At 40.5% G+C, this 17,194-nt stretch overlaps 1 protein-coding gene across 1 annotated transcript in view; it reads left to right on the forward strand.

Moving 5' to 3' along the window:
- The first annotated feature begins 6,303 nt into the window (after nt 1–6,303).
- The window catches only part of cntnap2a (contactin associated protein 2a), a 283,733-nt gene continuing 272,842 nt past the window's right edge, over nt 6,304–17,194 (forward strand). The window contains exon 1 of the mRNA XM_031850036.1: nt 6,304–6,896. Within this exon, the coding sequence (XP_031705896.1) occupies nt 6,794–6,896 (103 nt within the window). The 5' untranslated portion in view covers nt 6,304–6,793. The remainder of the gene's footprint in view (nt 6,897–17,194) is intronic.

The following is a 17,194-nucleotide window of genomic DNA, read 5'->3' on the forward strand; positions in this document are numbered from 1 at the left end:
CGTACAATGCAAATGAAAGGCAGGCACATGCACTAAATAGCAAGCAGCAACTGCAATAAGTTGAGTGAGATAGGGATGAAATGTTTCCAAATTTTTAAGATTTTTACTATTTTTTTACATAGATTTTTACATATATTACATATGTGAAATGTGTGAGAGTAGGGAAGAACCCTGGAAAGCTCTCTCTGTCCACCACAAAATGATGTAAGTAGGGACACCTGTTGCTGAGTAGGTAAAACACATCTCTATATACAGTGGGCTCATACTTAATTGTGATAATTGTTACAAGCTGTGAAGTAATTGGTCTGAATGTCACATGTATTACAGGGCTTGATACAGCAGAATAGATTGTTGCTGACATTTGGAAATGATATCTTGTGTTCTTTATTTATTTATTTTTTGGCTTCATCATTAACAAATGTGAAACCATAACATGTAAAATTCCCCAAATTGTATATAATAATATATATATATATATAGTGTAGCGACCTTGTACAGTTTGGAGTTTTGTATTAGGGGAGTCAGTCTGTCGTCTCCCTCTCTCTGGCCAATCACGGGAATGCACTGTAGTGTTGGTCAAGGTGCATGCCTGTGATTGGTAGAGCAGAGGGGGGAGGGCTTACCTGTTCTGTGTCGTAAGCCACTGTATGAAACTTCATGTTCACTTATGTGAGTTTGCTCTGCACTGTTTTGTGTGGTTTACGTTAATAAACCAGTTCATGCCAAGACTTTACTGTCGTCTCCGACTCGTAAGTGGATATATATCTTACATAAGAAAAGAAAAGAAGAATGACAAAGAGTGTTGCACGTCTGACGTTTGTTATTGTTTGTTTGCACGGGGTGGATACAAAGAAGAACTGGAAAATAAAGAACAATACAGGTAAGTTACTGTCATAAGTTGACTATTGTTTTCAACTAAGAGAAGTTAAAGCTAACGTTAACTTGAGTGCTGACAGCCCCTTCTAAGTCTAACGTTACTGCAAAAACTTTTTTTTTGGCTTTACTACCAGCTTTCAGCTCTCTAAGAAGAGAAGACAGGTAATTTGGGGTTTACCACCGAGGAGTATTCTATCTATTGTTTTCTATAAAACATAAATAGCCTAACTATTTATTTATTTATCATTTGAGTTGGTTAACGTCAGCCCAAGAGCTCTCTTAGCACAATAATTCAAGTGGTTAACGTTAGCTAATGCATGCCATTGGTGACGTTAATGTTTCTCACACCTGACACTAATAGTTTTCAAACACAGGTGTAGCTAATCGTAACTAATCACTTCACAGCTGCATTCAGGTGTGCCAATTAGGCCTCTGGTAGTGGGAACGCTGGCTCACTGGCGTGGCTGATAGGCATATCTAAATGGGAACGAGCCAGCATTAATGTTATTAGGTAAGGTTACACCTGTACTTTTCCCGACATGACGAGTCAAAACCTTTCCTGTGAGAAACTGTTCCAGCTAACAGACATAATATCAAAGTGTTCTTGACAGTTTCTCGTAATGCAATGGACTGGATAGTAGCCTACATTTGTATTTTGACTGCACTTACAGGTCAAGATACAATCTACTGTTCGTTCACAGCACCTCTGTCTGCTACAACAAAGTTATTATAGTGTCATAATACAGCTGTACTTATACTGTACTTATAGTTTTTCTCTTTTAGTAAGGTAGTGGCTTGCAGATCTATAAGGAGAGTAACCCACTGCTAACTTAGATGCATTTTATATATATTTAATTCTATGAACTATAAACAGTCGTTTGAAAAACACGTTTATCAGACTTACTTCTAATTGCTTTTACTTTGACATTTTCATCTGAGTGCAGGATGTGAAGTTTATCGAGACACTTTAATGATCCATAAATACAGTGCCTACATTCCAGAGGATCTCTATCCAGCCCCTCTCAGGGTGTTTGATGACATGATGAATTGGTGTTGCTTTCCACTAATTTGAGTCCTAATTCTCTCCCTCTCCTCTCTTTCTCCTTATCCCTTACCCTCTCGCCTCTCCCCACATCTTCTCCTTTCTCTTTGATCTTCCTTTTTCCTTCTCTGCCTACTATGTCTTCTCTCATTTCTATACCTCTTTTTCAATCTCTTGCGTCAGGCGTTTGCAATGTTTGTTTAGGCTCCAACCCCTTTTTAAATGTTTTGAGGTGCTGATCCTGGAGGGAATGCCTAGCAGGTAGCATTTGCATGTACGTGTGATTTATTACTGTAACACAGCCGTCATCTGTTATTTCATATGGGAAGGCACTGCTATTACTTTATTAAATTATCATGTGGCTATGTCAACTCTTTTTCAAGTGTGACCCTGGATTTGAGGAAGTTTTTGTGTAGTGTTTAGGGGGAAAAAATATCTAGTTTGTAATTTGAATGAAATCCATGTCAATAAGTGCACAGTCTTTGGTAACATCACAGTGTTGCGCCAGCTGTGTAAAAGCATTTGGCAACAGTCTTAATTTGGGAAATGTGGCATTTTAGTTTTAAATTTTCTGTGGCTCAGAACTTCTGAGCTCTCCCTGAAAAGTGCCAGTTTATCCAGGACATACCTGTTAAGATTATTTACTGATAACTATGTGTATATTTGCAGGTAAAGGAAAAGGGTAGCATCTACTACTGCTCTTAAGTCGGGAAACTTCCAGTCAACAGCAACATCGTCGACTACAGTGACTTCACCAAGACAGCAACTTTACATCCTGCTGACTGGCTGAGTTTGTCTAACAAGGTAAGGACATGGTTAGCTCGGTTAAAAAAACCTGCTCAGGTAATAATGTTTTTTTCAAAACTTTGCTATTGCCACCCAATTCATTGAACCACCATTTCACATTATCACACTGAATCAGGGTGCATGCAGGGCTTGTGTGAAGGTGAGCGTGAAATAGATTCACTCATCATTTATTAACCGGTCAGAGGTGAAAGATTTTTCTTTTATATATTTCATCTATATTGGCAATTATGTAAAGGTATGGAAATGTTATGAGAAACAGTGACTGTTTGAAGTTACAGTTGTCATTGCCCATAACACTGATTGAAATATGGCATTAATGAAATGATATCACCGTGTCTGACATAACTACTGTATGGAAATTAGCAGTTATTATCCAATCCAAGAAATACTACAGTGTTGTGTAGGGGAATTATTTGTGAGATGTTGTTTGGAAAATCTGTTGAAACCCTGAAACACTATTTTAAAAATAACCCCGTATCTGCTTGCTCTGGAGTGTTTGAGATATTGCTAGAGTTATTCAATTTGTTATGTGTGAGCCTTCTCTGACCTAAAGTGAGTGCTTTTTTTTCTCTAGGACTGCTATGTTTGCATGATTTGACTTGACTATGGGCCATTCCCTTTGGTTTAAACACATCAGGATTTATTGTACACAGTTTATTGTTTGTTTCACTTAGACAAAACATTTTCTTATCACATGCGCTTCAGAAACTAGAGCCTCATGAGAAACTTCCTTTCCCTTTTAATTTTCAGTAGGATGTTTTTTTTGAAACATCTAAAAAAATCAAGCTTGTCCACTAAGTAACACAAGTAGTTTCATCTTATTCTGTGGCTGTCTTTGACACAATAACTGATGAGGGATGCTTGTGTTCCTTTTTATTTTTACTTTCCTCACAGCAGTGAACCACTCTATAGACCACTCCTGAGTTTCTCCCTGGGGTAAAATTTGGTCACATCATTCTCCAACCCTCCAGTTGTATTGGGTATTTCAACAGTGAATTCACCTTAGATCGCTTTCATTGTGCATCCAATCATTTCCTCTCCAGCGTGTATTGAACACAGTCTAATGTTTTAACTTTAGTAAGAGTCCACTTTATTGTGCTGAGTCAGGATCCGTAATAATGCTTGTTATCGCCACAGTAATTTCCTCTCATAAAACAGACCAGAGATTCTAATCCAAACCTTGTTCATGTCTCTCTAGAGAAACCTCTTCTTAAGAAAGCTGTTTAGCCCCACAGACATTTCCTCATATTGTTTGTGAGAGATAACGGCGGCTCCTTTTCTAATGATCCCACAAACACTATAAGTGACATCACCTCAGAGCATTATTTTCTCTCTCTCTCTTCTACAGTGGGTAGATGACAGCAGTGAGTCTGCCAGGATAGCAGCCGTCTGTAAAAATCTCTCCTTTCTCACAAACGTTTTGCTTAAAAAAACAGTCTTACTCTGGAGATTCATCACTGCTGTCATCAACTTTTTTCTTCAAAATCTATGGGCCATCAGTCATCACTGTTTTTTATGATATGAGTGATGGCTGTAAATTACCATGCATGACATATTGACAAAGCCATTTGCAGTCCTTGTTCAGAAAGACCACTGTCATACAGCAAAAGGCATAGCGGAGGGGTGACTGGAGTAATCAACAAGCAGGGGAGGGAGACTGCAGGGAGATGATGGAAACAGACAACAAAAAAGAGAGGAAAAGGAGATATAGAGGCTTATTCCTTGACATATCCCTGGCTATCAGACTTGATATTGTGGCTCTATGGATGACAGTTTCAGCCTGTCAGGCCTCCGCCTCACTACTTTTGTCCAGATTGAAATATATCAACAACCATTTGGTACAGACATGTTGGTCACCACAGGATGAACAGACATCAGGGATGGCTGTCGCTCAGGAGGTTCACTCATGCAGTCCACATGTCGAAGTATTATTGGGCAAGATACTGAAGCCCAAATTACTATCAGTGTATGAGTGAGCATTAGTTCATACTCTGATGAGCAGGAGGCACATTGTTTGGCAGTCTCTACCATCAATGTGTGTGTGTGTGTGTGAATGTTGACATGTAGTGTAAAGCGCTTTGAATGGTTGGAAGACTAGAATGGCACGATATAAATGCAAGTCCATTTTCCATTCACCACGAAAGATGTTACTTCGAGCATCCATGATAATAGCATGCTGCTTTCATAATTAATCTTCATTTGAAGAAATAAGTGAGACATTACCACTGATGGAGCTGTCTGTTATGAATTCCATCTCAACTCACCATTTTGAAAAATGCTCCCTGCAGTGGTGATGATCGCATATTATCTTCCTGACAGATGACATGATGGGGACAAATGCGGACAGGCAGATATGGAAAGTAATTAGCTATTATGGAAACATGTTGTAGCTTCTAAAGGATGTTTCTATATAGCTTTTCATTGGTCATATAGCAAAAACACCACAGCCACAATCCCCCTTATGATGAAGGAAAACAGATTTGTACAATTCATAATTTCTCGTATGGAACTGCATGTCTCTACAGTTCAGGGGAAGAATTAAGCAGAGACATACACATAGGGAAATGTAAACACCTTTAAGAGCTTGGGAGCTCTTGTTCAACACTAGAACTACCATGGCAGTCATTTTGAATCCAAACATTTAGGACTAAAGTCTTCTAGAGCTGGACATCCATCTACAATGAGCAAAAGGATTAGAAGACATCAGAGCTGCTATGAACCAATAGTTTAGTCTGAGGCAACTTAATTTGACTAAAATTACACTTCTTAATAATGAACACTACTGTGTAATGATGGCAGAACTGGAAGGAGCCTAAGTTAGTTCAATACTTCCAGATTACATTTCTTGCGAACATAAGATGTATGTCACATTCAACACTTATAGAGTTAAATAACAAGTGTGATGTCTTGCTGAGCCAAATCCAGCCCTGACATTTTGAGAATTACTTGAAAATAACTGTATTGTAGATTTGCTCCCCAAACTGCTCAACTTGTGCTATCTGGAAGCAATAAAACTGAAATGTGCCAAGTTATTATACTTAAGTAAAATAAAAGTGCATAATCACCGACAGATGTCTCTTTACTGTAGATAGACTTTTCAACAAATGTGCAATTTCTGAAAACTTTTTTTCCCTTTATAGTTATATTTTTGTGTTGTGTACAGCAACTATGAACCCTGTTCTCTGCAACCCTGTAAAGTGCCAGGACAAGTTAAGATACATTTCTAAATTAATTGTGTAAAAGTGATGTAACTAATATGACCGTATTCCTATTTAGCCTCCCACTGACACACCGACAAGCTTATGTGGGAATTGTACTTCCCACAAATGTCAAGGACTGTTTGTTAATAAATCCTCCTGACATTACTTATCCTCATACTTGCCCAAAAAGCATTTTGACAACGACAGCTGATAAATAAAAGAAGGAAATAAGTAGATAGTAGAGTGACTGCAGGTTGTGTGTATTGTTGTGAGGAAAGGAGACAAATGCACAAGGCTACCACCGTCTAGAGAAGGAGGGGGGCACTGTCTGGCTATAAGAAACAGAAAAGACATTAGAGAGGGAGAGAGCCAGTAAGACTGAGATAAGTTCAGTTCAGCACCACGGACACTGCACCGGAGCGCTGGAGAGGAGAAGTCACTTCAGTGGATTTAAGCTGCGCACAGTCATGCCTTCTTGAACTACTGGAGCCATACTGTACACTACAGTCGTGCTCATCCTGTGCTTGTGCAGACGGTTGTTGTTTGGTTTGTTTTATTTTATTCGGGAATAGCTAAATAAGGAGGCAAGATAGCTGCAGAGAGAAGTGCGGTGCATGGGCTTGCAAGCACAGGCCAGCCTGTTAGTCGGCGCGATCCTTACATCATCTCTTTATTGGAGCGAGAGAGATAGAGAGACTGCGAGAGAGAGTGTGAGATGAGAGTGAGAGAGATTCAGTGCAGCCAGGCTCCTCTTCGCCAGTCCTCAACTGCGAAGCGAGGCTGACGGACCGACTGGCGTTACCACCACCCTGTTGTTTATTCTGAGTGTTCCCTCTCCCACACTGCTGCGTCTGCACCGGCCGTGAAGATGCACCGGCACCGTCCTGCCCAGGGATCGACGTTCGTATTGTCGGTGGCTTTGTGGATTTTCAGCCACGTCAACTGTGTGCACGGAGCTTTGCCAACAACCCGTAAGTTGTTATTCTTTATTTTTGGGATGTGTCTGCCAGCGCTGAGCGGGTGAGTCTGGATGTGGGAGCAGACCGAGCATGTCTCTGGAGCAGAACAGTAGAAGCAGAAAGGTGCGCTTACCGGCGAGGCTGCAGGTATGCCCGCGGTGGTGCCAGCTGGGGCACTCTGGAGCTAAAGAGCCAGGCTGCACCGGGGAGAGGGAGCGGGAGCGGGCGTACCTTCTGACTTTAGATCTACACGTGTTAACTCCCGGGGATTTCTCCTCTATTGATTTTAGCGCCCGGGATTTTATGACCGTCGGGTGATTTTTTTTTTTTTGATCACGGGTTCTCACGGCTACATTTCAGTGTGTTGGTTGAGGTTTCTTGTCTTTTGTGCCGTCTCAATCCTGAGGCAGAGTGCTTTTGAGTGAACAGTTTCAAACCATTTCACAAATGGCCATTTCTTCGGTCAATCCTTTCAGGGTTTTTCTGGATTAACATTATATAAGGTCACTGTATTTGTTTTCATTACATTGGATTTGCCCAACATCAATCCAAATACAGAGGTTTCGTTGAATCTCCAAATTTGTAGGAGGGAGTTATGGTCTATAGGTCTTTGCGGTCAGTGACCCAGGGGATCATTAAAGATGTCTAATTGTGAGCCCATGCTTGTGTCTAAATCAGGTTGTTCATGAAGTTTCAGTGCAATTTGAATTTTGATTAATCTCTCCACTATTACCAGGTCTGGGTCTATTTTAGCCAACTTTATTTTTCAGCAAACGGTCAAACGTATGCTCAGAGATACTTTAAATACAAAGGTTTAATTTGCCTGGTTAAAGGTTTTTGCGTATCAATAATTAACAACCTGTAATATTAGGATCGAGTTTGTATAGAAATTTGACTACTCAAAATTGCACTATTGTTTCCTCTTAATTGTTTCATTGACATCTACCAAGGGGAGCCACGGCATTTAGGTCTGTAGCTTTTAGGCTTTGCTATGCTTATTGGTATGGTATTAAATGTCCATCTTAAAATAACCAATTATGTTTGGTTCGGTGTCTTTCCGATGTCGCTGACGGTGACTGAGTCGGTGTGAATGATTCCCCCGGTGATCGCCAGGGCTTCTCGGGTCCCGGATGAATGTATCCGGAGACGCGCCTCATTAATCATCCCGTCCGACAGACAACAACCCGGAGACGGCACCGCGAACTGTTTGCGCGTGCCTGCACATATGTCTGCGTGTGCGCGTAAGCCAATGTTACAGAGGAGAAAAGAAAGACGTAGAGTTAAGAGGAGACGGGCTGTGCGTTTTTCTTTCACAAAGCTGTGGCTTATAAGAGCGCGCTCACAGCGAATATGAGTCACAGTCACAACATTTTATTGATAGATAACTGTATTGATCCCTTTATGGAAATCCTCCGTCCTCTTGCTCCCGTCAATTGACTGGTCTGACTGGGTCAGCAGCAGTGTCCCCGGAGCAAGTAGAGATTCAGTGTCCATCTATAAAAATAAAATCAGCTGCGGGCTTGAACCAGGTTGATTCAAAGATTTGTAATGAATGGAATATAACATATTTAGACCTGTTGAATCTTTCAAACAAGAAAGTCTATATGAATGATTTCTTATCATATACACATTTTATATGTATTGTTTTTATAAAAATCCAATAACTTGATCAATCACTTCACTATCTATTGCATGTTGATATATGTTGCATTGCACAATATAAGACAACAGTACAACATAACAGGGATATTAAAGTGCGGAGAAGGATCAGGGTAGGATTTGCAAGATGGGGGGGCAAGCAGTGGGATGAGAGCACGACGGAGAGAAAGTCATACGAACAGCATGTTGAATCGGACCAGCAGTTCCACCGCTGAGCTTAAATCTGAGTGCTGACTTTATCCCTCCTCAGGGACTAGATGTGCAACACTTGAGGGGAATAGACAATGTCATTGTGACCAATGGTCTGAGGCATGGACTGAAAAAGATTAACATTTATATCCTACCGAGGTAAACGCACTTCCAGGCTAAAAGTCAATAGGCTGGTTGAACCAGACTGTGTGAAGTTTCAAGTGCACACTGCAATTCTGCTTCTATGCTTCCATGAGGTATGTTTCCTAAAATTAAAAGAGAGCATTAAGGAGATATTTATTCTGTTTGCCCATTTGTATATGGATTTATACGCATGTTAATTTATACAGTATGTTCATGCATTTCTGGTTTCCCAAATGATTGCATGTTGAACTATAATCTCCTTGGATTTTCTCCTATGCAAATTTAGCCTAAAGTGTCTGTCAGTTTTATGTTGCATTCCATTGTCACTTAATTGGCTAGCACAGCGCTATCAATGCTAAAATCCATAGCGGTCCGACAAAATTAAATGAACAGACACAGACGCATGCAACTCGCATCAGCACACCGGTGCATACACAATCACAGGCACTCGCATAACTGGACAAAAGTAAGTGGCATTTGTCCTTGTTGTACTTCAGCTATATTTGTGTATTAATGTGCGACTGTACTTGAAGTGTATTTTATATGCACAGATATTTGGCCCAGTCGTACAGTATTCATGACTGTTAAGTTTACTCGAACCTCATTTTTTTTTTTTTTTTTTTTTTTTAAAAAAGGGCAAGTCTTTCATCTAATCAGCCTCAAACCCTCCTGCCCTGCTTTGCACCATTGCGATTCATCATTCTTTACGTAAAGGACAGGGTATATGCTGTAAACACTCTCGGCACCAGTGTGAAAAGTCAAGGAGTTAGTGACACTGTGGGTGGCTTAATGGGATGTCCCTATAGAGCCTGTCTGTTACAGAATCAGATTAGCCTTTTCTCATTTCATTAAGCATGCCACGCCATTTGACATAAACATCAGTCTGGTTGCACCTCCAGGGCCACACAGGGCAAGGCTAGACAAGGGTTTCCTGTTATTCAATATAATTCATTATATATACTGTGTATATATACCATGCAAAACAAAAAGTATTCAATTGCATTCTGTTGCCAAATGTTCTTGTTTGAGTTTGAAGCATTAATAGTTCACCCTATTATATTTGACTGGGGCCTTGGCTAAGGGATGCCCATTTAGACTCTATCAAAGTGGCTAATTTTAACATTTGACTGGTTGTGAATGATCCAGAGCAAACAAAAGAATACTCTGACATGTCCTCACACTCCTTCCACAGTAGCATTGATGAAAGCAGCATTTCTACTGTCAACAACTGAGTCACTGTGACCAACACACAAGTAAACCTGCTGCCTGTTGTGTAGCCCTGTATCGTGTGTGTGTTTGAAATGCCTCCCAGTAGGAGGTGGTAATAATGGGATTAGAGCTGGAGGAAGCGGACTGGTTTGTCTCAGATTAGATCAGCTCAATACTTGGTGTTTAGCTTTGTGTGGCGCCTGTGTATTTATGTGTGTGCACCTGCCTGTGTCTTGGTTGTGTGTGTGTGTGTATGTGTGTTTGTCCACGTTGGTAGATTTCTAATGTATTGAGCTAGGAAAGAGTTAGGAAACAAGGTTGAGTTGTTAATTGCCATTATTCTCGTCTCACCTGTCCTCCTGTCTAAATTGCCCTCTTCCTCCTTTTCTTTTATCTATCACTCCTTTGCACTCCCTTTATTTTCCTGCCATTTTGTCTTATCCCTAACTACCCCTGATGATTCCTCTTACTCCCCTCACTCACCCCCCCATAGTCTGATTCCCCAGCCTTTCTCTCACCATTCTGTTTTTTCCCTCTTGCCTCCTGCCCTTTTTCTTGCCCCCAACTATCTCTAATTCTCTCTATCTCTACGTGGCTCTCATCACTGGTTTTATCATCTGGCCATAATCACTCTGTCCCTCTTTGTATGTTTTCACCCACCCAGTCTCTCTCCACACAATCTGTCCCCTTCTCGTTGCACTACTGATTACTAATATGTTTGATTAAAAAGTCCCCACTAGCCACTTTCAAGGGAGTAGTGTGATGCATCTGCTTGTGCATGCTCATGCAAACTCTGGAAACAGCACCTACTCTGTGTCCACTGCACCAACCAGACTGACATGGATCACAGCCAAACAGACACAGAGACACTGTGTTCTCCTCTTTCAGTCTCATACAGCTCTTAAACTTTCCTTGCCCCATCAAAGTATGAATATTTTATCCCACTTAAACATGAATTCACAACGATGCTTTTGAGACAAAAATGCTTGACCACTGCTTTCCAAAAAGCACTTTATTTTCATAGCACAATGAATCCGAATTGCTTTATTTCACAGCAGTCCATAATAAATGAATATGAATTTTGTCTTGACAAGGATATTTTCACAACTTCTATGGTAACGCATCCTGATGTTTTACACAAGTTTACTGATGAGCCTTTACCCTTGCACACTTCAATATATGCGTTCAAACATGTTTAAAGTCAATCTATTGCTAAAGCGTTCTCCTATTTACAGTACATGGAGGCTGTTTGCTGAATGTCGTATAATTCCATAGATCATAAGCATAGCAAACATCTAATAATAAGAAACAAATTGTCAGAGCCAGACCACCATGACTGTTTTGTTTTTGTCCATTTCCTGTCGGCTTTATACGAGGACTGCTGTATCGGTCCCCCTGAAGAATTGAAATGTCTCTCTTGAAAGTGAATGCTTCTGTGCGACTATCTATGTTTCATCATGGGAGCAAGGCCGCAGTGATACAAATGCACACTGACTGGTCATGCAGCATAATTCCCTTAACAATGTCAGGAATGTAACATGCACACACAGAGGCCTTCACCACACCATGCACGGTAAGTGTGTGTGTGTGTGTGTGAGAACATGTGCAAATACGCAGGATCTCAAAGTTATTCTAGTGGAATGTGTTCTCATTAGAACCCGTCAGGATCTGTCCACCTCGTGAGACCAAGGCATTCTGAGACGGAGAGGAGGCTGGCAGGATATGGCGAGGAAGAGAGAAGGACAAGAAAAGAGGCAGCATTTATTAGAAAAGAGGGAAGGATGAGGAGAGATAGCTTGTGGAAAGATGTCCAGAAGTCGAGGATTTTCTCTGACACCTTGTCATCCGATATTACCGCTGTTATGAGCTGCATCAGAGCGCAGACTTGCATTAGTTAGAAAATGGACCGGGCTATGTCACCTACTGTAATACTGCACTTCACTTTGTGACAGCTTGATTGATCATATAACAGCCTTCATAACTGCTTGTTCAGTTAATGTTAATATCCACTAAAAATCATCATCATCTACATCATCATCGTTATCATCATCATAATTTTAAATATGTTTTTATAGGTACAGTATGAACACAAATTCAGTAAAGTCAGTAAAACATATATATTAAAAAATTATAAAATAATAATTAAAACGATGAAACTGCAAATATATAAGGTTGTTCTAAATCTGCTAACCTGAGAATCCTGAAATCTCACAAGCTCTACAACAAAATGTTAATTTAGAAATCCACTGAGTCAACATGCCCCATCTTCAGGCTATTTAGAGAGGCTTAGATGATAATGTGACTTTTCAGCCTTTGAAACTTCTGAACCAGATTAGCTATTACTGTGGACATTGCAGGTGTAAAATGAAGCAAGGTTTTTTGCTTCAACCTGACTGAGTTACCCTCTGTATTTAGTTCTGAACCCCACTTTACAGCTGGTTTTGCTGCAAGCTTAAAGGCCAAGATGTTTCCAAAACTGTGCAGATTGCAGTTTAAACGTTTGTTGTTATATTACTAAGAGGAAGCTAATTGATAGGGTACAACATCTGTTCTAGATTCATCTTTGGGGAATGCCAGAATTGAGTTGCACCAGGGTACTGGAGGTGTTAGAGCAGTTAAAAGCAGTGTAAGTGAACCTGACCCAAATCATCGGTGTCAAAACAATCGTGTCAAAAGCAGCACAAAGTAAAACTGGGCAGTCCCCTCTGTCAGTGGCAGAGAGAAGGTTTAGACACACTGACTAGAGCGTAGAGTGTTATGACCGCTGTACATGCTCTTGAAGTAAATCCAATGCTAGGGAAGTCATCAGTGTAAATAAATACAGCTGCTAGTGCAACAATGAGGACATGATCCCTCACTGGCATCCCACCCAGTTGTGTTGGTTGTAGCTAGCTGCAGCTAGGGACTGAATCCCAGGGGCAAGCATTTCCAGTGAGGTGACGTTGGGGTTCTGTTTTAATTGTCTCCGCCACATTCAGGAGTGTTGTAAAATGATTAATAAATGCACATGAATGTTCACGTAGAGGTGACTGAAGATCTATACTGATATCACAGGCGCTATATTACTTGGCAGAATCAATGTATTATAGGTAGTGTTAATCGTTATTGATGATAGTGTAGCATTTATAGAAAATGTGCTGCATTTTTTAATTACAGTGGCATGTTATTGTTTTCCTACATATTGCTGTTTTAAAGCACAGCCTCTCACTGTATGCTTTTATATTTAAACCTCCTGGTTTGTTGACTTCACTTGACTTCACTTTGAGTTTGGGTTCCCCTGCCACATGGAGGCAGTAAACTCCTCAGTGGTCTGTTCTTGGATTGCTCTTTTTTTTCTTTTTTTTTTTGTTATATCTTTTGTCCTTTGTTTGCTTTAATCCAAGCTGATAGTTCCCCAGCTAACATCCTATTGGTAATTAACGCATGCACTAAGGAAATATACAATTTTTTGTAATAATTATTTTGATTGTTGAGTCTATATAGCATGACTGATGTGATCCCTGACTTGGAATGCAAAAGGGATCCATAGTGACGGGCAAAATGACATCACAAGTACAGTCATTAAAATAAGTCATTAACAATGTTGATGATAATCAGAACTACAGAGAAGTAACTGTCCTAATGACACAAAAAACAGCCATCTTCAAAATATGTCAAAGGTTTAGTAATTGAGAAAAGAGACATGAGTGTGATGGTATCAAAGTATCGATTTGCCACATGACATGGACACATTAAATGATTTAGTCAGTGTATATTACATAGTGAGTACAGTAATTTAATGAGACATTGAGACAATTACATTAACTAATTAGTTATTGCTCATGTAAAAATCATCGGCAATCATTTCTAAGTCATTAGCCAAGTGTTTGCCAGTGCTCAAGCAACATAAATCTGCAATCCTTGAATTATATAGGGTTGCACAGAGAGCGTATTGTCGGTGGATAATTTAACTTTTGCTTTTGCTTGCTTCCCTCTGAGTTTAACCTATATTCTGCAACATTAACCCTTTGATCTGCACATGCCTAATGGCTGGCATGATGAATCTTGGGGATTACACATTAAAAACTGCAGCACAACATCTGTCCAGCTGTCTCACTTATGCATGCACACACAAACGTACACAGCCAGACTCTCAGCTCGTTGATGTTGAGTCTCACCATGTCTTTCCCTCTCCATCCTTTTGTCACTCCACACATACAGTAGGTAGTCTAGTAAAAATGTCTGTGTATGTGTGTGAGAGAGGGAGTTGGTGTGTTTCTCAGGCCGTGCATGTACGTACATGTGCATATGCACAAGTCCCTTTCTGTCATAATGGATGTTGGATGAGCCACCAGCTCATGTGGAAGACTGTGGTGGAAAACGGCACTGTGGCGCAGCTAAGACAAATGTTGTTATTACTCTCAGCCTTTGCGTTCAATTTGTTTTTTAAGCCGCTTGAATACCCCATTTACAGCCCAAGATTAAGTGAATTAATCTTTGGGCTAGTTCCACTGAAGAAACACTCCTTTTTCTCTTTAGAGTCAGAGGGAAAAGCACAGAGGCTGAATGGTAACATACTGTAGCCAGCCAGTCACTTGGAAAACATAACCTGTGTATTTCTGTGTGTGTGTATCTCTATTTCAGTATAGTGAAGCTACAATGTACATGTGTGCATGGCTTGGTCTGTGTGAGTCTCACTGTGGGGCACGAATGAGTGTTTGTGGAAATAAAGAGAAGGGAGAAAATAAACGGGAAAAGAAAGATAACTGGAAAGGTAAACTGGAGTTGTCTAAACTCACAGAACTACTTTCAATAGTGTTAGCTTAGTGATGAATAGATCTCTCTCTCTCTCTCTGTCTGTGCGTGTGCTTGTGTGTTTTGATCTGTTGGATTTACAAATGTTCGTTGTGTTCCCTTGCTCGCTTGAATGAACATGTGTATGTTTCTTCCCGTGTGGTTGCATGCATTATGCACACATTCTGTAGTGTGTGTGTATTTGTGTACTTGTGCAGCTATCTTTGCGAGGACCAATTTGAGTTTCAGAACTTCACAGTGACGACATTTTTGGAAAGTGAGGACAGACCTTCAAAAGGTTCGCTTGAGGGTTCAGACTTGATTTAAAGTTTCAGGTTAGAGTTAGATAGGGTTAGGATAAGAATGTGGATCAGGCACTTAGTTGTGATAGTAAAGGATACATATCATGCTCATATATGGATTTTTGAGTTTCTACGAGAACATATTTGCATGCTTTATTGTTAAAAATGGGGCTAGGAAATGTCAATTATAGAAAGTGAAAGATAGAAGTACAAGGTTTTGTGTGTGTGTGTGTGTGTGTGTGTGTGTGTGTTTATGATCCTGATCCATGCTCTTTAATACTGGGTGTCTGTCGATAGAGTCTGATTCGATACTTCTAATTCCCTAATAATTTATGAAATATGCATCTGACACATCGAAATAACAGATTTGGCCTGCCTTATATTTGACGAGCTACCTGATCCAAATACTGATTCTGAAGCATACATGTGATAAACTTAGATTATTGATTGATTTTTAAAGGAAGGTTTAACTGGAAGAATGCGACTCCTGAAACTGACGTCAGCTAGAGGGGACGTTATGTGGCGGCTGTTTGTCATTTCAATTGCTGAAAGCGATGGTCTGCACCAGCTAAAAATTAGCGTTTGTTGAGGCAAGATGTGGTCCATCAGCTCTGGTTGTAAGCTAAGATTAGTCAGACAGGGGTCACTGCTGCCTCTTTATACAGTTCTTTCACCTTCCCTCTCTCTGCCTTCCTCTATATTTTTCTTTCACTGTAGCTTTTTTATGTCTTTTTCTCCCTCTCCTCTCTTGGTCCCCATCTGTCTTTGTCTATGTGAATTAATGTAAATCAATTAATTCCCGACCACATCAACCCTTGCCTGTGTGTGTATGTAGAGAGACTGAGGGAGTGGGCTGCCTATATGAGCTCAGTCAGTTCATCTGCGCGTCGTGCAATGCTTCTTCTGCTTGGTTGTCAGACTCACACAGCAGACGTCCTGCTTTTAGTCCGCTAAGTGTCTAGATGGCTTTTTTTTCTGACAGAAAGCTCTGGCAGGGCGCATGAGAGCGCTTCATTCACAGTGACGACACCAGTGGTTTTCTGAAAAGTTCAGAGACTTTACACTAGAAGCACTTACAGCGGCCAAACAAAAAAGTTGGAGGCTCGTACGCTGGCGCTTTAGTCTCTGAGAATTAGGATAACAGTTCAATATATCTATTTTTCAGTGGACTTGGGAGTGCTTTTACTTCATATATTATTCATCCAGATAGTGGGGACCTGTTTTTAAGATTCATGATTTTGTGAATATGAAAACGTGTTGTGGGAACAATGTAAGGTAAAACATGTTTTTTGTCATTCAGGCACAGATGGCGTGAGATAAAGGATAAAGGATCATTGGGTAGTTGTTGGTAACACAATTCGGAGAAAAGCGAGATGGTCAAAACACCTGATATACCCTAAATAGTTGACTGTCATCAGGCAGCTTGTTTACTTTATTTGAACAACACAAAGGGCCAAATATTACTGCAGTTAAGTAGAAAAGGTAGCAATTGATGCCACTGATGACATAAGTTTGAGCAGTTTCAGCTGTCCTGCAGATGTCCATTTTGTCCAGAGCAATTGTCTTAATTTTTTATAGTAATATTACATTTAAAATAAAATGTAATGTTTGCAGTAGTCATACAATCCAGGCAGAAAAGCCTAGACCACCCAAAAAACATTTGGGGTGCTGCACGTGTGCGCACACACACAGACACTGACCTCAGATGGTCAGGGCTTAGCCCCAGACCTTCGCAAGTTCGACCCTGCTCTTACTTCTATCCACTTCATTCTTCTTTCTTTTTAATGCCACCTTGTTTCTGTCTTGTCACGTTGCTTCTCCACACATATCTTGGTCATCTGACTTTCCTTAACCATTTTGTCTCTCCTTATCCTGCTCTCTGTACCCATCTCCTCTTTGTGCACATTTCACCTCTCCCTCAAGCTGTCTAGATTACCAGGTCTAAACAACACTGACACAACAAATGCATTTACCTGACAAAAGCAAGCATTGGTCTCGTGACAACAACACTGATGTTGGTCCCACAGCTTCTCT

Source organism: Anarrhichthys ocellatus, unplaced genomic scaffold, assembly GCF_004355925.1.
Source record: "Anarrhichthys ocellatus isolate YVR2014 unplaced genomic scaffold, GSC_Weel_1.0 scaffold10, whole genome shotgun sequence".
Taxonomy (NCBI): domain Eukaryota; kingdom Metazoa; phylum Chordata; class Actinopteri; order Perciformes; family Anarhichadidae; genus Anarrhichthys; species Anarrhichthys ocellatus.